This window comes from Doryrhamphus excisus, linkage group LG4 (genome assembly GCF_037039965.1).
Source record: "Doryrhamphus excisus strain RoL-2023G ecotype Guam linkage group LG4, RoL_Dexc_Guam_v1.1, whole genome shotgun sequence".
Classification (NCBI taxonomy): Eukaryota; Metazoa; Chordata; class Actinopteri; order Syngnathiformes; family Syngnathidae; genus Doryrhamphus; species Doryrhamphus excisus.
The window spans coordinates 19,265,454-19,287,008 of record NC_136360.1 but is presented as its reverse complement, the minus strand read 5'-3'; the positions used below and the strand labels follow the sequence as shown (position 1 = coordinate 19,287,008).

The window sequence follows — 21,555 nt, the reverse complement described above, 5'->3', positions numbered from 1 at the left end:
AATCAATGTTGATTCGCAACAAAAATAAGTGCTGATATGATAAAATGCTAATACTTAAAAAAAACTAGGTAAAAATAAACGGGACATTCATGCTGGTGTTACAGAAATACACGAAAAATGCTGATATAAAAATAATAATTTAAAAAGTGCTGATATTAAGAAACTATCAACAAAAAAAATCTGATACAGAATAAAAATTAGCAATGCTGATATTAAAAACAAAGTAAATGTGATTAAAAACAGAAAAGCTGATATGAAAGAACTAAACCAACAAAAAAATAATAATTAAAAACACAGATATTTCCATGATAATGATAGTTTTTTTAAATAAAAATTATTTATTATAGTGGCATATCTTTTCTTACATAAAATTTGCTACAGCAAAATTTTACACACCCCTGCAAACACAAATAAGATTAGGTGAGGAAAAAAAAACATTTAGATTATCCTCTATTTAGATTATTATGGGCAAAGAAAAAAAACTCTCACAAACTACATATAAAGACATTTCAGATTGTTAATCCCATACTGGCATGTGTGACTACCTAGAGAGAGAACCCAAACTGATGTTCTTTATTCAAAGGAATGAACAGACTATAGGAAAAGTGCCTTGTTACATGTGTTACATTACATGTGACAAAACCTTACACCCTTAAAGAACTGTGGATTCACACAAAAAGATGCGGCAGGATCGATGTACAGTACAGGCGTTTTGGATGGAAACATGCTCAACATCAGGGTGTTCATTAGCAGATCTTGTCCTATGAGAAATATCAAGTAGCCACAACAGTATTCTGCTCAACCCCACTGAGCTAAACTGGGGCTCAATCTGAACAATGGGGTCACCAACGTCAACTGCCATTAATTTAAGTCTATAGGGAAATGATCATTGATGACATAATTTAAGTGCTTTCAAATGTCAATAAAATAGAAGAAAATTAATTAGAATAAAATATAATATTGCATCAAGTTAGCCTACAACACAAGTACCTTCATTCTGCAAAGCTTTTTGAACTGGATTGGGTTTGCATTGCGTCTCATCTCCAGGGACTCGAGCACCATGATAACTAACAGGACAAAGACGTTGAACCAGGGGTGTCCAAAGTGTGGCCTGCGGCACAATCTAAAAATGTAATGTTGCAACAAAAATAAAAAAAAACAAAAATAAAGTTGTCATCTGCCAAGAAATTGGCAAAATTTTTCACTTATATCACTAAACTGAGATGCAGTTTTTTTTTGTTTTTTTTAAATATATGACTTCCTACAAAATATCAAAGTGGCAAAGTTGAATCTTTCATTTTTAGTCCAGTATGTGCCCCCTTGATGTGAAAGGTTTGGACACCCCTGCTTTGAACATTTGCGTGATTTCTTCCAACAAAGTGTGATATCTAAAACCTGAGTGTTTGACCTGCATGGAACAAATACTGTCATCTTAAAAACTTCAGCCTATTTTGCGGCACTATGGCAAGGCTCCGAAACAAACAAGCAAATGTGGCTTCTGTGGTTAAACAAGAGGTGAATAGAATATGGAACACTCTTTGTAGAATATGCATTAGTTTGGAACACATTTTATAGCTACTAGTGAGGGCAAGAATTACGCTTCAAGGAAAAGTCCTAGCTTTGTACACAAGAATGGGAATAACTGGACAGGAGAAGCAAAATGGTCACCTCCATACCTTTTGGACACTATTTCTGCATCCAATACTGTAGTGGAGTGGATATACTGGAATACTGGAGTGCAGTAGTGGAGGGAAATGTTACACAATGGAAAGTACAATACATTCAGTGCTAAAAAACAAACAAACAAGCAAACCCAAACAATATCAAGTGTTAAACAAAAAAAAAACCCACAATATTCAATCGGAAGAGCTTTGTTTGATTTTTTATCAAGCTTTTTTAAGCTGTAAATGAAGTATATATCTATCCTAAACTGTAAAAACATATGGCAGTGAAATGTGCTGCTAAATCACAATCAGCAATAAAAACTACATTGAAAATCTATTAAAAATGACAATTATATGTGTGTGAAACATTAGCATTCTGCATGATTACGTCTGCAATGGGAATATTTGTCAATGTGCAGCAGATCACATACTACCTCATTAGTTTTCCTGATAAAATTATATCTCAAAAAGATACAATTCATTTGCACTCATTAAATATAAGAACTATGGGACGGGAAAAATATCCTGTGCCTGGATGTAGGCTAAAAATGCTACAAATTATAGGCAGTGTTTCCCACAGGAGTGCAATCTATTTGTGGCGACGGTGGGTGATGTAATTGTTGCTGAGTAAGACGTTGTGACTTCTGGAGTGCCAGTGAATGCAACAATAAGGAAGCGTGGCTCCATGGAGGACTAGAGACGTGTTTGTGAGTTGGAGATGGATATACCGTATAGTGTTGGCATTGCACTGCTGTTGATGCGTTCAGGTCAGAGAAAAGTTATTAAACAGAAGACTTTGGTTGTGTAGGAACGCTATTTTTAGCTCCTCAAGCCATCATCACAAAGATATGATGTGTTAATGATGCTAAAAATGTAAAGGTAATAAAATAAATTAGTTGCCACTATTAACATTTGACAGCCCTAATACAAATACACATTAACTTTATTCAACAGGTGCCTGTGGGTGCTTTTAAATCCGCAAGAGGGGGGCCACAGCAGAACCCACTGCTCGTTGAGATGAGTGATAGGTGCTTGTTACCAAAAGCATCTTGACTAGATTTGTTGCAAGTCAATTCTTTGGAAAAACTGTTATGTTTTTATAAGCGAAGGCAAAGAGGTAGAGCCAAATTTATGAATAATGGGCCGCCACAATTAAATGAACGTATGGGAAACACTGCAATAAAATAACATGAATGACAAATTCTTCAAATTTCAGTCTTGTCCCATCCATCTGCTTCAGAAAATCACATTTGGTCATGCTGAAACAACCACAAAATGCCTCATGTGGTTATAATCACAAATTCATATTTCTATCGAGTGTCACACAATGAATGATAATCAATAAACTAACCAAAACAAGCATGTAACTTCATGTTAGGTGGGAGGGGCAACCAATATCCCTCCTATCTGGCCAAAAGTTGAAATCCCTTCTCCATAAGATTCCTGTCAGAATTTCATTGTAACGTCTCAAGGCGTGTAAAAGAAGTTTTCAGCTCAAAAAGGAGCTTGTCCTGTGCCGTAAATGTGCTTCTGTAACTGCAAACGTTGCCAAACTCCAGTGCAGATTTTCATTCATCTTTTTCAGCAACCAATCACGGCTCGCATACATATAACACATTCACATCTATGGGTCAATTCAATTCTCCAGTGAACCTAAATGACAATTTCCCTAAGTTACAAAATAGATTTCCCCAAACTCTGCCCACTTGGCCCGCCAAAAAAGGAAGCGGACCAGCATGCTAAATCATATTGTGAATCTTATGCTTGTGTTTATGTGCATACCTTTGAATTTTGGGCACAGATCAAGGCACAAATGATAAGGGAAGCACATTGCATTGTGGTTAGCATTGTTTTTAGCATTAGCATTCCAGCTTTCTTCATGTGTTGGACAGCAGCGATTTGAAATGTGCATTACTGACATCTACTGGACTGAAGTGGAAATGTCATCCAGCGTGAGGGCTTCCATGAATGGACTTGCAGCTGCGAGGGGTGAGCTTGGACAAACAAAGAACACTTTAGGGGGGGTCCCAATGCAACTTTTCACTTCCGATATACCAATATATATTTATTATTATGACTCATGGTATAGTGTGGTGAGGAACAGTAGGTATGACAAAAAGTGAGCCATTTACTTGTATGCATGTGGGGTAGTTTTATCCACAATATAGTGGGAGCGAGGCATAATGAAACCAGGTGCTTTTTTTTTTTAGGTGCTCTGTTAAGCCTTCAAAGTCAACATCACTCACCAGCGATAGGGCCTGGCCAAGTAATTCCAAGCCCCATAGAAAAAAAAAAAACATATTGGGAACGCCCTTTTCTTTTCACCTATTTTTCCGAAGCCCTTCCATTTAGGCCAATGGTTTTCAAGTTACAATGGGCATTTGTAACTTGAATTTGAACAATCCACGTTTAAATTCTGGTTGCTAACAATTCTTGATTCCGATGGGGAATCGGAATTTCTATTGGGGTGAAATATCTGAACTTCTCCATGATTTTTTCCAATTGTAGGGACTTTTGATCTTTAATTTTACTATTAATTTCTTCCAGGGCTATTTTTAATAGGTATATACCGTAAATATAGGCATTCAACTTGAATATAGATTTTATGATTATATATTATTTGTTTGTAATAATGTTTTACATTGTTCAATTTTTTAATGGAAAGGGTAAATTTGCAAAGATTCCGTTTATAGTTGATAGTGCCATGACAAGCTAGCTCTCGCAGTTCAGCCTCATTTCGAGAAGTGATGCCATTGGAGTAGTCACTCAGGTAAACAAACATAGCGGTGTTTTGGAAATGTGTTTATGTTTATTGTATGTAAGCCAAATGCAAAAGAGTGTTCCTTCATAGCAGTCATCAGTGAAATGATTATTGAATGAACAAAATCGAAGTAGACGTGGATTTGGACGTCCATCTCGTTCTCTGTGCTTGCTTCATTTGTTGCTGTCTTAAACCTCTGTCTTTTGCAAAAGAAGACAACTTTACAGTATCATTCAGATACCGTGAACATCCAGCAGCAACACGACACTTTGGTATGACTACTATTTTGATGAAAAATATACAGAACAGTCAACCACCTACCCTCAGGAAGTGTTTGTTTACTCTGCTTTATCTGAGAACTATCACCCCAATGAGGTCACCTCCAAAAATGAGGCCGAGTTGCTAGCAAGTTTATCATGGATTGCGCCATCAAGTATAAATGTCATTTTTGTGAATTTAAAATAAAAAATGTAGAACACAATTACAAACAATATACCATATAACATACTTAAGCAAAGTTGATGAATCATGTCAAGGACCCTTTAAAGACTAGCGACTGACTGTAATTTGGACCCGCTCACTTGCAAAGCACTTTTGAGGTGCCCTTTAGCATGGCAGCTCCTACTGCTCATGCGCATGCCTGTGTAACATGTTCCCTCTACAGTGAATGAATAGTGAAGGCTATTATAACTGAGTGCGTACCTCTGTGTGAACAACGATTATCTGCGACCAATCAACGGTCTGAAGCGTTGACTTGTCAGTGTGGCTCAGAGCTTAATATTCAAGTGAAATCGACAACAAACAATGACACTACTCAAAAAAGACAAAATTAAATACCAGCTGCTACTATTTTTCTTTGTGCCACACAAGGATGGGCATTATTTGGAATTTCATGGAAAAAAATGGGACTAGAGAGGATACGATGGTGTGGATTGTGAAGTGCGTGTGTATGTGTTTGTGTGTGTGTGTGTGTGTGTTGAAGAGCACGCAAAAAGGACGTGGCAGAAAGGACCTCATTCAGGTGTGTGTAACAAAAGAACAGAGCATTTGTTTTGGACACATGACAGCCACAGTTCCACCTGAACTCCTAGGAAAGTGCAAATATCCCCGAACACGTGAGCCCTGATGGGACCTGTCACCCACTCACTAGAATTCAGCAAACTCTTTTGCGCACTTTTCTGTTTGCGAGACACGAATGTCCTCCTCTTCATAGTCGTCAAAGTTGCTTGTGTCCCCCGGTCCTCTGCACTTGGGTAAGAAGGGTGCTTCAACCTAAGAGTAAAGCTGAAAGTTACTAACAGATGCACAAAATACTTACAGTAGCCACGTTTACATGAGGAGTTTTTCTCTTTCCAAATGACCTTTCCGAAAGCAATGGTATACATGGAAAGGAATATTCCAATCTCTTGTCTGCGCTGCTATAATCAACCAGAATAGTCAATGAGGCATGTGCAGTAAAACATGTAAACAGTAAACACCAACATCACGTGATACCGACTTCCTCGAGTTTTTCTTTCACTTGTTGGAATAACTCCGTATTGCCAGTTTTTCGTTCGTCCAGTCTTGAAATTTAGTTTGAATCAAAAACAAACTTTCCACAGCAGTCCAGTACCGATTGCTCACCTCCATTTTTTTTTTTTTAAATCGAAGAACGTCTCGAGCTGTGTGTTACGTCATATCTCAGCATTCGCTGAAAGAACGCACCCGAGAACAAGAAAAGATAAAGTTCAATCTTGCTAATATTTTATAATTAAGCTTGGTACATGTTTTTATCGATATATATTTTCTTTTTTAATAAAAGTGGACTTCTGAATGGCGTATAGAAGGGTTTAGATTCTGTTCCACAGATGGCTGTAATACACACGAAAGCTGCTTGCCAACCACCAATAAACAACAGAAGAAGAAAAAATACCACGAAGAAGAAAACACCCTGACAACTTTCCGTTTGAGCGGGTACAAGATACCTCAATCGGATTGGGGAAAGGAATATTCCACCCCCGTGAATCCGATTATATGTCCAATTGGATTGGCAATTTTCTGTGTGTGTATACAAAGGCTACATTCTTTCCGTTTGAGCAAATAACCCGAATGAAATTGGAATATTTGGGTCCATGTATACGTGGCCAGTGATTCCCATGCATTCATTTATGCATTGAACTTGGCCATGTTATAAGGGACCTGGTCTGCTAGACAATATGAAGACGGAGCAGGGAGGGATCAGTGTTGCCAACTTATAGTAGCGAGTGATTAGACCTCTCTAGATATATGTTTTCAAAATGGCGACTCTGACATGAAAGTAAGCACAGTAATCCCTCGTTTATCGCAGTCAATTGGTTCCAGACTCAACCTTGATAAGTGAATTCCTTATTTATAAAAAGGAATATTTTCATAGTTAGAGCAAAGAAAGCCTGTTTACCACTTTATATGCTTTTTAGCATTATTGGAGCCATCTAGCCATCTGAAGTATATATCGTATTTTCTGGACTACAAGTCACTCCGGAGTATAAGTGGCACAAGGCCAAAAATGCATAAGAAAAAAACATACATAAGTCGCACTGGAGTCGCATTTTTTGCAGGTAATTCATTTTACAAGCTACTTGACCAAAACAGACATTACGTCATCTAGGAAGGCAAGTTCTAACAATAAAAGAATAGAGAACAGGCTGAATAGGTGTAAGATATGCTAACACAATGGTTATTGAGCTACACAAAAAATAAACATGAACAGGAAAGGTGTCCAGTATTTATTTTAACATAAACAGTTTTTTCCATTTATAAGTCGCAGGAACAGCCAACCTATGAAAAAAAGTGTGACTTATAGTCCGGAATATACAGTAGTCACATTGACTATTACCCAATATAGTAGACAATAAAATACTAAATAAGACCAAACACTGTATATAAGTTACCACTGGGAGAGTTTATTGTTGTTCTTTTTAACTTTGTTGCAGTGGCTATTGTCTCATCAATATTGTAACATCACTGAAACCTACTGACAAGTGTAGAATACTACATATCAACATGCTATCAATGCGTCTCCTGTGTGAGGGAGCTGCCAATCCTCCCTCACTGACCAGGGGTACACCCCGCCTACACTGTCATGTTTCTCTGTGTATATAGTTGGCTTTAGTTATTTACATATATTTTGGTTAGTGCTTTAATTATATTGCCGTTTAAGTGCCACTTTAGTTAGTTTTTCATTCAGAAGTCATTTGTGTTGTTCCTAATTTCTCATCAGTTTCTCCTTTTGTTTGAGGTGATTGGTCGTGGCCCAAACATGGAGGCGCGCCCATGGGAGTGCAGGCCAGAGGCTGATCACCTCAATTGGACTCTCCCAAGTGCCACCTGGAGGAGGGGGGGATTGACTGGGTGGTAGTTGGGAATCAAGTTGTTAGGTGTACGTGGTGTACAGGAAGTGACCCTTCAGTGGGGGGACTCCTGAAGGACTTGGATTTAATATGAAGGGTGTTGGGAATGTAAATCGGGTACCTTTTGGACTTGCTTCACCCGCTCATTGGGAACTGTGGTTGGCCCTTCACAGATAAAAGGGGCTAGGTGAAATTGTTTGAGAGAGAGGCCTGTTGTGTGTGCTGGGGGAAATGCTGCTGCACTGTCCTGTAAAATAAACTCGGAAAGCTCTCAAGCCCTGGTCTGGTTTACCTTTCAACTGCTATGGCTATCCCAGGCTAGTAAGAGGCCATTGTTTTTTCAACTCAAAATCTTACATCCTGAAAGTCATAAACTTGCATGTTTTTAGTAATAGGCCATAGTCAACCACAAAACAGAGATGATTTATTCATATATTTTTGAAAAACCACGTTAGAAGCCTGTTTTTGCCTACATTGAGCATAGAAATGGCTAAATGAAGTAAAATACAAATAAACGGCCTTCAGAAGACACATTCATGACATAGTGATGTGTGGTATCTGACACTAGTCTAGGCGTCAGCCATATTTAGATATAATATAATGATGAGACAGTAGCAGACACAAATGTGGGCTGGCACAAAGTAACTGTCTAAAGGTCTTATTTTCTATTGGCTAATAGGAGTGTAAAGGTGTGTGTTATATGTCTAGACGGCTCTAATAACGTTCAAAAACATATTTAGAAGGTCATAGGCAGTTTTTCGATGCTCTAACTACCAAGATATTCCATCTATAAATCTAATTTGTCGGAAATCCACTTACCACAATCGGGTCAAAAAATAAATATATATATATATTTTTAACTCACAGACAGCTCTGTTTAATTTCTGAAATGTAAAAAAATCTAGCAAAAAAAAAAAAGGAACAGAAGAAATTTCCTTTGTATTTCTTAACATATTTTTATGCGTTTCGTGTTTTTTTTTTTTTTTTACTCACTTTCGACAAACGCTTCATGTTAAATTATGCTAATTTGAGGACTACATCCCACCCTCGGCCATCTCTGTGTGGAGTTTGCATGTTTTCCCTGTGCATGTGTGGGTTTTCTCAGGGTACTCCGGTTTCCTCCCACACTCCAAAAACATGCTAGGTTAATTGCCGACTCCAAATTGTCCATAGGTATGACAGCTGGGATAGGCTGCAGCATACCCCGCGAGGATAAGCGGTAGAAAATGAATGAATGAATGAATGAGGACGATATCATCATTAAATACTATTGAGTAGAAAGTCTTACCTTTCTCTCATAGATGGCAATCCAGTCTGTTGTGGAGAACCACTTGTGATTTTTGATGTCGTTTACACCATTTTTCAGGTTCCCAAATCTCTTAGTTAAGTCCACCTGTAGGAGATTTCTCAGCAAATCCTTCAGGTCGGAGGTGAAGTGGGAGGGGAATCGTACCTACGGGAGGGATTGAGGTGGTGCACAGTCAGCCCACTTAATTTTACATTATAAGGGCTGAAGAAGCTTAGTGGTCCGTTCCCCTAGTACCTTGCCAGATACAATCTTCTCGTAGATCTGTATGGGCTGATCTGCAAAAAATGGAGGGTAACCAGCGGCCATCTCATACATTAGGACTCCAAGCGCCCACCAGTCCACAGCTTTGTTGTAGCCCTGAAAGGAGACGTAAGTATTTATGTACTTCTGAGATGCACGATAACTTTTTTTTTTTTAATTTATGGATCTCAAAATCCGTATGGTACCAATAACCGAAAACCTGTCACACTTTCCAATTGCTTTGGAAATATTTTCAGGTGGCTGATAAGGTTTTTAGTGTGCTTGATGTTTTTTTGCCCCATCATTGCACAACATTTGGTACAACCAGTCAAATAAAATGACAAAAAACTGTCTAAAAGCCGGTACACCTGCACAAAGACATATTTTGTGAACTAACGGCGTACACTCAGGATCATATTTCATCACACTAACAGGCAATGACCATATTAGCTGTTGGTTCAGAACAGTACTGCCTGAACGTGAAATGTATATGTAATATTTTTGTAATTTTACCCCCTCAGTAGCATGCACCAGTGCCAAATAATAATTATTAGAGTTCATGTATTTATAAAGTTAAAATTGCTTGCATGACATAACTGTTACGTATCTCAAATTGTTACAATCTCATAGTACATGTGTATAGTGACAATAAAAGGCATTATATTCTATATTTCATTAAAAAAAAAACCCAATACCAAACAGAAGCCACAATAAATGGATGAGTGAAGCCACATACAAAATCCTAACCTCTGCATTTTCAAGCTTCAAATGCAGCCAACGACAGTATCTTACAGTGCAAATACAAAGTACCTTGCTGAGGATGATCTCTGGAGCCAGGTACTCGGGAGTTCCACACAATGTCCAGGTTCTGCCCTTTACTCTTTTGGCAAAGCCGAAGTCTGTGACCTTAAGGCAGAACAACATCAATCACATTTGTGGACTTAATATTCATATGCAATGCATATTTATGATTCAGCTTTCAGGTTTAGATTTTTCTGAAAAAAAAAACATTTCTGCGAAAACCCACCCACTAAAAACTACTACTCAACTACTTTTTATGCAACCTAATTTCCCAATATGATGTAATCTAATAACTTTGACTTTCATTGCAAATGTTGATCTAAGGAAAATCTAAAGAATCTAAGGAAAATATCGATCAAGCTAGCAAGAGGATTCAGAGGGGGAGGAGAGAGACAGCATAATGTACTGAAATGTCATATTTATGGTCGTCTCATCCATCCAGCCATACCTGGATGTAGCCATGCTGATCGATGAGTAGGTTTTCGGGCTTCAGGTCTCTGTAGATGAGGTCTAAAGAGTGGAGGTACTCGAAGGTGAGCACTATCTGAGCTGCATAAAATCGTGCATGGTGTTCACTGAAAGAAGGAAGGGTGGAGAGAGTGCTGCCTTTGACACAGTTGACCATGTGATCTTATTTCACAGGTTAGAAAACCGGATGGGAATCTCTGGTACTGCTGTAAACTGGTTCAAGTCCTGTCTGCAGGACAGGAAGTACTTTATAGTAATTGGTAATTGTGTCTCAGACCAAATGGTTATGACCTGCGGGACTCCCCCATGGGTCGGTGCTCCTATTGTTCTATCAATAAATGCTTCTTTAAGGTTAGATTTGATGTCATTTCATGTAATAATTATTTTATGTTTTATAGAAGGAGTCTACCCTTCTTTTCTGTACAGCACTTTTAATTACCTTGTGTACAAACTGTGCTCTAGAAATAAACTTTGCCTATTCCAAGACGAAGAAATCCAGAGTTGTAACATATTGGACCTCAAAAGTTCCATCCGGTGTATCTACAATATCATGGAATGCACACCTGAACCTTCCAATGCGTCTGAGGTGCGAGAACATCTCTCCGCCCGGCACATATTCCATTACCATGTAAAGGTTTGAGTTGTCCTGTTGAAGGAAGATAAGACAGTGGAGTCCAAAGGTTTTGTAACGGGAAGAGCATCAAGAGCAGCACTCACCTTGAAAGCATACTCCAATCTGACGAGGAAGGGAAAGGAGACGGCCTGCAGTATTCTCTTTTCATTCAGCGTGTGCTCGATCTGCTTCAACTTCACCACCTGCACAAGCAACATCACTCATTGACCCGATTACCACAACTTGCCTTGCTTTATGCTGTAAGCATTTTCAAGAATTCTGAATTTAAAATAATTTTAAAAGCATGACTTGAGGATATGTGTTCATTTAGAATCGGAAAGTCGCCAACACCAGTGGCGTTCCCGTCACTATTTTAAGATCACAATGTTAAGCACCTCTCAGGGTTTCGGTGATGCTCGCATGCACGAGAGAGGAAGCATTCCATTTCCTTTCACGAGACGCACAGAGTTTCTTTAGAAGATCCATTCACCTACTTTTTGTTTGTCCAAGACCTTCATGGCGTAGAACTGGTTTGTTCCTTTATGCTTGACCAGCAGTACTCGGCCAAAGGAGCCGGTTCCCAGAGTCTTGAACCTGTCAAAGTCGTCCAGGCATGTTGTGCTCTGAGGAGCAAAAATGTTATCAATTCCAATTCAGTTTGACTGAGTCTTAGCTCACGTACTGCACATGCTGATGGACACATGGTTTTGTTTTTTTATATGAAAGTACAATTGTGAAACCTGCTGAGAAGGAAGTAGGTAGCTGTAAAAGTGAAGATAAATGATCTGGTTTCATGTCATGATACCTGTGGCGGACACTCCCATTTTCTTAAAAAATCTTCTTTGGCTTTAGCTAAGAACTCTTTCACTGAAAAAAACAGATATACATTATTAGTATATATTATTAGACACTCAAATAATATCAGTTAATATCAAACAAACAAGGGCGAATTCTGTTTTAAAGTCGGGCACATTTCAAGTACTGAGCAAGAAAGGACTACAAAACAGGAAAAACAAACCACAAGCCTCAACAGGAAGAGGAAAGTCATGAGCAGGAAATTATCAATAAAGTGATGCTCAGTAGATCACCGCTATTCAGGCAAAAAAAAAACGTAAAATATTGAGTCACCTGAAAAAATAACACAAACCACCAGGACGTCACCAAATCAAATGCCTCCCTCACTCACGATGCAACCAAAAATAACACAATAAGCAACACACGTGGAACTCCTGAGTCCCTGGCATGCTTTGCGGGTAATACTTTTGTATAAATAATAGTAGTCGTCCATCACTATATTGCGTTTTGAAAACAAGCAATAATAATAACGATGGCTGTTTCATGGGTGACTATGGCCCATTATTTGTCCCAAACTTGAAAGACAAGTTATGTAGTATGTAGTATTGTGATCACTGGGTATCAGTGATGTTGCCAGACATGCCGTTAGATGACCTCTCACAATGGAGAACGCCTACTGAGCCAACAAAGCCAACAAAGCCCAGCCGACATACCATGGCTGAGATCAAGTGGGGAAAAAAAGGTTCTCCTCATTCAGTGTGGAAGTGGTAAATGTTTGGCTTTCCTCCCAACTCCATTTGAAACACTTTATGGTTAGAATAAGTAAACTGGAGAGGCTAAGTAGCTAACTCGGTAGCTTGCTATGCTAGCGGCGACCATCTGTTAAGTCCCTGCAATGATCCTATAGCTTATTTTGATACCCACGTAGCCCGCGTGGTGCAGTTAGGTTATGCTTCACATGAGTTGCTCGTTGTATTATTTGGATTGCACTGTGAGTGAGGTATGAATTTGGGTTGATAAGCTCATGATTATATGAAGATTTTATGCACAAAATCCACACATTTGCAAGGTTGTGAGTGCCGAATCATGAATATGTGGTGATCTACTGTGGGTCATTTTGTTGGGAGGCTTGGCAGGACTGACCAAATTTAAAGTGAAGCTGTGATCGTGATATAATAATCATCAAAACAGGCAAGCAGGGCAACAAGGCAAAATGCAGAACATAAGAGAGACAATGCAGGGACTTGATAGAACATCATGAAAAGCAGACACAGCAGACATGAGTCCAGTCCAGAGTCACTGAATTATTGCTGTCTTTGCCTGTTTGGGGCTTCAGATCAGGGATCGTCCATTGTTGCCAGCTTGTAAATTGTACTTGGAATATTACAATATTTTTTGCAAACCCGATTATTATTTTAATTATTTAATATAGTTTTTTTCCAATAGTACTGCTTTTGAAAAAATAATATCTTTTTTTCTTTAACATTGGCTTTATGCTGATAAAATATTTTTTCCTCACAATTTTATGATTTTATCATAAAATTACAACTTCTTAACTACCACTTTTATAACTTTATTCTCGCAATATAACAACCTAATTGTACATTTATTTTTTTTCCTCATATTACAACTTTTGAAATGCAATTTTTTTCTTTAATATTTCAACTTTTTGCTTCAAAAACCTTGGTCCCCCCCCAACAATATAAGGACTTTTCCCCCTCAAAACATTACCGCTCTTATTATTATAACTTTACTCTCCTAATATTTTGACGTTATTCTCATAAAATGCCTGCTCTTTTCCTGTTTAATTGTGTTCTTAGAATGTGCAAAAGGGCCATAAAAATATCAAAAAAGATGGCGGCGGAACGCACTTTGGACACCCCTGTATAATAAAATAGATCTGAGCCCAGCACCCATTCTGTGACTGAGGACATCTCAGAGAAAAGTCAGCGTACCAAAAGTCTCTACAAGATCGCCAAGGGTTTTCAGGAACATTGAGCCAGATGGATGGAAGTGATGAGGAAGAAAAAAAGAGAGAAGGAGAAACATTCAAGACGTGTGATTCAATGTAACACACGCAACAGAATGGCACTGAGAAGACGGCATACACACGATATCTCCCACCACCTGACATCACACCCTGAAGCACTATTTTCCTCCAAGGCCTACGGGAAGGCTAATTAGAAAAACAGTCAAGGGTGTCTTATGTAACATTAGAACAATGACAGCTTTATTGTTTTCACATTACAACCGGAGAGTGTGTCTGTCTTAGTGTATTAGTTATGTTGAATAAGGTCAGGCTGTTATCAGATTATACTCCAAAAACAGCAGAGAAAAGACTCCCATAAAACACATACACTACTGCTCAAAAGTTTGGGATCACTCGGAAATGTTTTTGGCCAGTCTGAGATATGGCTTTTTCTTGGCAGTCTTGCTATCCAGTCCAGCATCCTGAAGTCGCCGCTTCACTGTTGATACTGACACTGGTGTTTGATGGCTACTATTTAGTGCAGCTGCCAGGTGACGACCTGTGAGGCGTCTTTGTCTTAAACTACACACTCTCAGATATTTGTCTTCTTGCACAGTTGTGCATTGTTTTTCCGTCTTTTTTTTTTCTGTTTTTCGTCTTTCCTTGTTAGACTCAGTTTGTGCTGCTCTCTGAAGGGAGTAGTTAACAGCATGGTAAGAGATTTTAGTTTTAGTTTAGATTTTTAGATGGGTTTTCTAATCATCTATTAGCCTAATGAGATGATAAACTTGGATTAGCAGCCATACCAGGAGATTGATGCAGAGGACTGACAGTTGTTGGTAGTAGGCCTCTATGCAAAAATGTACATCCTTCTTTGAAAATCATCTGATTCATTTAATTGTTTGTGAAATGGGTAAAAATGTTTGTGAAATGGAAAAAATTGTTTGGGAAATGCATGAAAATGTGTTTTTCTTTTGAATGCAAAGAAATATGCAAGTGATCCCAAACTTTAGAGCGGTAGTGTGTATTTGCCAGAAATGTGGAAGGAGAAAAAAAAACATACATAAGTCGCACTGGAGTATAAGTTGCATTTTTTGCGGGTAATTTATTTTACACACTACTTGACCAAAACAGACATTACGTCCTCTTGGAAGGCAAGTTCTAACAATAAAAGAATAGAGAACAGGCTGAATAGGTGGAATATATGCTAACACAATGGTGATTCAGCTACACAACAAATAAACATGAACAGAAATACTACTGTCTTCGTGCGGAGAAGCGACGCTTGTGTGTGGCAGTATTTACTCAGCAGACTGCTCAAAATCATAACAAACACGAAACAATACCCTCCCGACCTAAACAGTTTGAAATGGCAATAAAAGTCAGTGAAATTTGGCTGAATTTCCTCACACAAAGCTTGAGTGGAAGCTAACAGGGGTTAGCTTGTGTGGTTGCGTGACTCGGGCTCGATGAGTATGTGTTTTACGACTTCAATGTAAGAAACGTTTTACAGTGCTCGATGACCACGTCCAAGTTCTGAGTGAAAACATACGAGAGCACATTTATTTTTGAATATAGCCCATCTTATCCGTAAATACATTCTCCACATATGAAGAGCTTGCAACTAAAAGGCGCTAAATCCAATTTTCACAAAGTTGCATGTTTTTCATGAGTTTAATAGACCTCTGTCATGTGTATCCAAATCACATATTTTGGTCTTGAAATCATTTTTAAAAATATGAAAAAAAATGATATGAAATTTATGCTTTCAACCAAAAGGCGCTATTTCCATTTCAGATTTCAACCAAAAGGAGCTAAATCCCTTTCTTTATTCTTTATTCTGATTGGCCCAAGTTTCCCATCTATTGATAACCAATCAGAGAGAAGAATACAATTGGCACTGCACATACAGAAAGCCAGTATCAGTGCGCATCCTGTTTTGTTTGTGTACATTAAGTACACGTATGATAGTTACAGTATGTTATGCAATTCAGGAGAACACAAATTGTGTTTTTACAGTATTCTGTAACATGGAAGTTTTTTTTTTTACGCCATAAAACGCATGTCTCTACCTTGACACCTCCAACTTTCATGAGAAACATTATTTTACTTGTACTAAAAAACATACAATGTAAAGAGTTTGTAATGAGATGATTTTTGTCACTGTCACCTTCATGGTGCAGTCAAATATGAGCACTGCTTTTAATAACATTTTTATTATTGTCTGCAAATTGTCATTTTTCATGTGTCGCTCTACTGCAGCCTACAGGTTGAATGCACCTGCAATGTATGACATGTCTTGTACCATTGTCTTGTATAATTGGGTATGTTGAGTTGTGTTAAAGCTGATCATCATGGAATGTGGATGATGTTAATGTGTGCTATAATATCTTAACAAAATTTTATCAGTAACAGTGTACTAGTGGTAGGTTATAACATTTTGTTTCTGTAATGTGTGAAGGTGAACGAGTGCATGTGTGTGTGTGTGTGGGTGGGTGGGGGGGTGTATTGTATGTTGAGAATGGCTTCTGTGTTGTAATTATTTTATTAGCATAGCATATTAAAGCAAAAAAATATATATACGTATAAAATACATGGTGTGTGCAGGATTTTTATAGCATGCATTTTTATGACCTATATTGATAGCTCTTTCATTTGCAATATAGACTTGATGACCAAATAGATTGATATATGCGTAATTAAAAATCATTGATTTTCTCGAAATCAGTCAAAATGGATTTAGCGCCTTTTGGTTGCAAGCTCTTCATATACAGAACACATTTCTGTGTCTGTCCTTCCGAATAAGAGAGCCACATGTCCACGTAAACAAAACAAGAGCGTCATTAAAAATATTAGAATTGCATGGGTGACTACATCTTCCTTAATCACAAACACAGGCTTTGCAGTTTGTTGAAGATTTACTTACTTTGTATATTTTCCTTTTTTGCTGTTGCTCTAAAATGGCGCAATCCTGTGCAAGTATTGTGAGATTAAATCTTGGCTGCGTTATTCGAGATGGTAGAGATCCAAACAATTGGACGGTATTTTTTACGTACGCTAACCAAGCGAGCAAAAGAAAGGCAAGGCTAAATTTTAGGTAAAATCTGGGATGTTAAACAAAAAATATGCTAGCTGGGGCGGATGTTAACCGAGGTACCACTTTAATGTTAAAATCTTGTCTTGTGTACTGAGTGTGACACGTCTAAGCGTAATGCATTGTAATGCAACGACATGTCAGCGCAATATGTTGCTTTATTAGCTCACACAGCACGGATCGCAGCATGTACTGAATGGTACAAACAGCGCATATGCCACTTTCGGTTTCGGTAACCAACTCTCCTAACAAAAGTAACAAGAGACAGAACCGATGCAGCTCGCATCTTGAAACGCTGACGTGCACGAGCGAGCAGAGCACTTACTTAACTTCTCCCACAAGATGCTGAACTCGGAGACGTAAGGCACCTCGTTGTCTTGTACCCTCTGCTCTTGGCTACTTTTACGACATTTGTGAAAAAGGCGACTGGCAAAGGACAGATCTTTACCCTGGGCCATATCGAGTTGAATTTTTTAAAATGTTTTAAGAGAAAAGGCTGTCGAGTAAAGTCAGGGTTTCCAGGCCCGATGAGAATCAGCAGTTTCCTGTACTAAGTCGAGTGCTCTGCAATGCTCGGCTAACCACATCAAGTTAAGCTTCCTGTTCAAGCACTTCACTTTCAGTGACTGTCCCACTGCATCTTTTCTTCTTCTACACCATCTCCACTTAAATGAAAAGCATATTATTAGCATGAACTTTGGTTCCATTTTTTTTTGTTTTTACCCCCAGCTTTCCAACTTTGCTTTTAAATAATGTAATTACATCGATCGATTATATCACAATATTAAGAAATATTTCATCAGCGTTTCCCTTGCATTCATTTATTTGCTGCTGCTTGTCACTAACAAATTTGTACCGCCACAGATAGAAATTCAAAATCTATTATGATTTAACTAACTTTCCGATTGATTGCCCAATTTTCTAGGTATGCCCACAAAGGCCATAAAAATTAGACTATGACATCACATTTTTTTTAAAGTAATAACATTATGGTAATGGTAATATTTCATTTGAACATGCATCAGATTACAATTGAATGCATCACATAATTAGTTCATAGTTCCACATGTCCAAAAGAAGTAGGAAGAAGCAAAGCTTATTAAATCCTCACCCTCCATCTGGTTCTTTTACAATCAGTAACTGTTGCATTTGTTCACTCCCTGCTTTCCTAATGTACTTTAAGTTTTTTTTTTATTTAATTAAATTTTTGTCACGTACCGAAGTACGAGGTGTATGACTATACAATGACATAATGGGTACCATAGTAACTGTCAATATAGTGATATGCATAGTACATCATGACTGGTTCAAGACTCTTATGAAATAAAAACTTAATAAAGTTGTGGTTCGTGAAAATTAGGTTGGGGAAAAAGTTATAATATGAAAATAGACAAATATGAGAATAAAGTTATAATACTACAAAAAATTATGCTTGTCATTCCATTCCAAAAGTTTAAATAATTGTATATAAATGTGAGGGAAAAAAAGCAAAAAGTGCTTTATATTAATAATTGGCTTCATTATGCAGTTTTTATCTTGAAATGTATCTATGTTCTGATCATATCTATGTGTTGCTTTACAAAATATCATAGTGGCAAAGTTGTATCCTTTCTTGGGAAAAAGTTTGGACAACCCTGGCTCAACCCCACATGCAGGTTTTTTTGCTTTTTCTTTGTTTTTGTGTGTGATGCCACCACGGAGGGGCACCAGGGATGGCAACGACGGAAAATGTGATGACGACCACCAGAGAAGTAGAAAGTTTGTTGGGCACAATTTGTTGCTTTTGACTTACGTACATATGACTTTAAGAATGTTTACATATTAGAGTTAAAACATCACCCGATGGCAACACGTTGACTCAGGAACTGATTATTTTACTGCCACGATTTGTGATGGGGTAAAAGGTTTGTAAAAATGACCAAACAGGAGGGCAACCCGCGCAGAAGCTGAAGTGTCCTTGTCGTTCATGTTTTTTCTTTATTGATTGGCTCAGAGAAATCACGTGCCCATGTAGTGAAGCATGCTGGATCATTTAGAACAGCCACTTGAGTCACCAAACATAACCCATATAAAGCCCAGATCATGTCAAAAACTTTCCGCAGTTTTGTAACACCCTTGGGCACACAGAGATAAATTATCAGCACATTACTGGCTTGTTCTACGCCGACTTCAATCTAACTACACTGGAAGAAAAAGAAGAGCAACTTTATATTTGTGACACGTGACTTTATAAGCCAGAGAGACAAGTCCTAGGAGACTTCCAGACTACTCTGGCGCTGTTAGTCTGAATCTAAACATAAACATACGTCTGTGGAGTTTGCTGTTTGACAGCATCGTGATAACAGTAAACACGGCCACAAGACAGGAACTACTGGTTTTCAATAAGACACCTTTTAGACTGCTTGGATTAGAAAGCAGGTCAAGATCGGTCCACTGTGTGTGTGTGTGTGTGTGTGTGTGTGTGTGTGTGTGTGTGTGAGAGAGAGAGAGAGAGAGATGGTCCAGTATGGATAAGATTATCATAGACAGTACACTAAACACAAGGGGTGGGCGGATCTGCCCAAATATTAACAGTAGGGGTTTGCGAGACAAGACAATACATACTGTATGTATTTGTGAAAAGCGCTTTATGAATAAAATATATTATTATGTTACTTCTGCATCCTGTGTGTATGCTAGCGGCCCCGCCTCCACCCACCGAGACAAACAGACTGCATGGCTGACAAAGGGCTCACTGCGTTCATGCCGTTGTTCTAAGGAGCAAGCACACCAAGGTGCTGTAACTAGAGTGATCGCTCTTCCTCCCTGTTTGTAGGCAAGGAAAGCAGTTTTTCCATCAAGTGTTGATATTTCATACTTTGTTGGTGGGTCTTTAAAGGCACCAAAGTTGCTGAGCTGCAACATAAATACAACGTCTCCATTGTTACTCAGATTCTTTCTGTTCATGGATCATATGTCATTATTATCCATTAGTGTTGAGTAACTATTCACCGTTGATCCGAAATCGTTGGAGAACGTCAACATCTAGCGAGCAGGGTTTAGAGGGGGAGGAGCAAGTCGTGTGTCAAAATACACGTTTATGGGCGCCACACCGATGGAACCTGCGAGACAGGGTGATTATCACGAGCCACCATACCGCAAAGCGCCATGCAAAATTCATGTGTGTCATGAAGAAAATGCTGGCTTCTGACATATTAATATTGTATGTAATCGGTATTACATTAATACCAACATTTACACTACGAAGCTCCCCATGGAATCTATAAGATAGGACAGACCTCAACAAGTGCAACTACTCTGAAGGCAATTGTGTTTTATGTATTATATTTATATATATATATATGTTATTAGCAAGCACTGCCATCACTGTAACTGTAATGCAAGTAAACACCCTGCATTTAAATTCAATTTTTACTGTGAAGGCCTTACGTTCTTGAAATATTTCACTGTGGTGAATATACAGACTGTATGAGTTTGACCTTTGCTCAAAATAAATACTTTTCAAAAGATATTGTGTGATTGCAAAGGTTAAAGCAACGAGCTCATTAGTGTATTTGTAGTGGGGAACACTCACAATAACACATACGCTCATTAACTGGATGCTCCTAAGATTTCAATATAAGGTTTTTGTGTAATTACAACATAAATAGACGCCATGGAGATGTACCGACTGAACTTGTCAACTGCCCTGCCAAAAATGGTCTGAGTGCTGCAATGATAAGAGTACAGTACAGTTAGTGCAGTATCGGCTAACGCTGCTGAAGCCTCATCATTCACGCACATTAAAGTCCACATTTAACACCATCTCACCGGTGCTTGCTTACCGCTTTCTTGCTCATTGCCCTTCTTGGCAGTGGCTGTGTTCCCCATGGTGGGAAGACAGGCGATGCACAGCTGGCTAGGAGTGGGAGTGATGGTGATGGTGGTGGTGGTGGCAGCGGGAGCTAGCAAGCCAGCAAGCTAACTCGCTAGCCAGCAGCTCCTCCTCCGTTTGCTGGCTAGCAAATTTCAACGAGCTGCCCGGCGAACGACGACATCAATGCGGCCTCGTTGTCAGCACAGCCTCGATGTGTGTTCCGTATGCACAGCTCCCATCCGACCTTTAACAAAATGTCCGTTCAAGTACGCCTTCGCGGGATGAAAACGTGATCCACACTTTTCACCTCTGCTTGATGTCGTTCTATGCTGCGTTCACGTCGTGTAGGAATGCCCTCGTCAACCTTCTGGTGCTTTCACGTTTAGTCGAAAATCACATGTATTTTTCAAATCTATGACACCACGCAACAACAAATTAGATACGTGGGGACCTGGTAGCAAAATGTATCTCGCAAAAAAACATCTCTACCACTGACATATACATCTTCCCATTTTGAATGGTACCTATTCCATAACGAATGAGGTACTGTGAATGTATCATAAGCTTGAAACATACTAATAAAAACAACTATGGGTCATACCAGCTCCCCTTCAGCT

At 38.6% G+C, this 21,555-nt stretch overlaps 1 protein-coding gene across 10 annotated transcripts; it reads right to left on the bottom strand.

The window, feature by feature from the left end:
- Nucleotides 1–315: 315 nt before the first annotated feature.
- On the bottom strand, nucleotides 316–21,338 carry prkacba (protein kinase, cAMP-dependent, catalytic, beta a). Of its 10 annotated transcripts, none has more exons than XM_078790337.1 (12): nucleotides 20,907–21,336; nucleotides 20,074–20,183; nucleotides 19,818–19,977; nucleotides 12,030–12,091; nucleotides 11,719–11,847; nucleotides 11,329–11,427; nucleotides 11,175–11,257; nucleotides 10,592–10,718; nucleotides 10,153–10,248; nucleotides 9,337–9,459; nucleotides 9,082–9,246; nucleotides 316–5,697 (listed from the first exon to the last, which is right to left on the bottom strand). In XM_078790337.1, exons 2-12 carry the CDS (start codon nucleotides 20,104–20,106, stop codon nucleotides 5,572–5,574), a joined length of 1,203 nt encoding a protein of 400 aa, XP_078646463.1. In that variant the 5' UTR covers nucleotides 20,107–20,183; nucleotides 20,907–21,336; the 3' UTR covers nucleotides 316–5,571. The 10 variants fall into 10 exon arrangements, with proteins under 10 accessions (XP_078646463.1, XP_078646465.1, XP_078646462.1 ...); XM_078790339.1 differs by lacking the exon at nucleotides 20,907–21,336 and adding an exon at nucleotides 20,750–20,770; XM_078790336.1 differs by having other exon boundaries at nucleotides 19,818–20,183; nucleotides 20,907–21,338.
- Nucleotides 21,339–21,555: the final 217 nt, after the last annotated feature.

Excerpts from the sequence above, each read along its gene's own strand:
- prkacba (XM_078790336.1), bottom strand. The coding sequence starts at position 20,028 with ATGAACAGAAAGAATCTGAGTAACAATGGAGACGTTGTATTTATGTTG. Across the intron at positions 10,719-11,174 it reads AGACGCATTGGAAGGTTCAG|TGAACACCATGCACGATTTT; the intron begins GTGTGCATTCCA and ends TCCTTCTTTCAG. Across the intron at positions 5,698-9,081 it reads TTGCCATCTATGAGAGAAAG|GTTGAAGCACCCTTCTTACC; the intron begins GTAAGACTTTCT and ends CTTTACTCTTAG.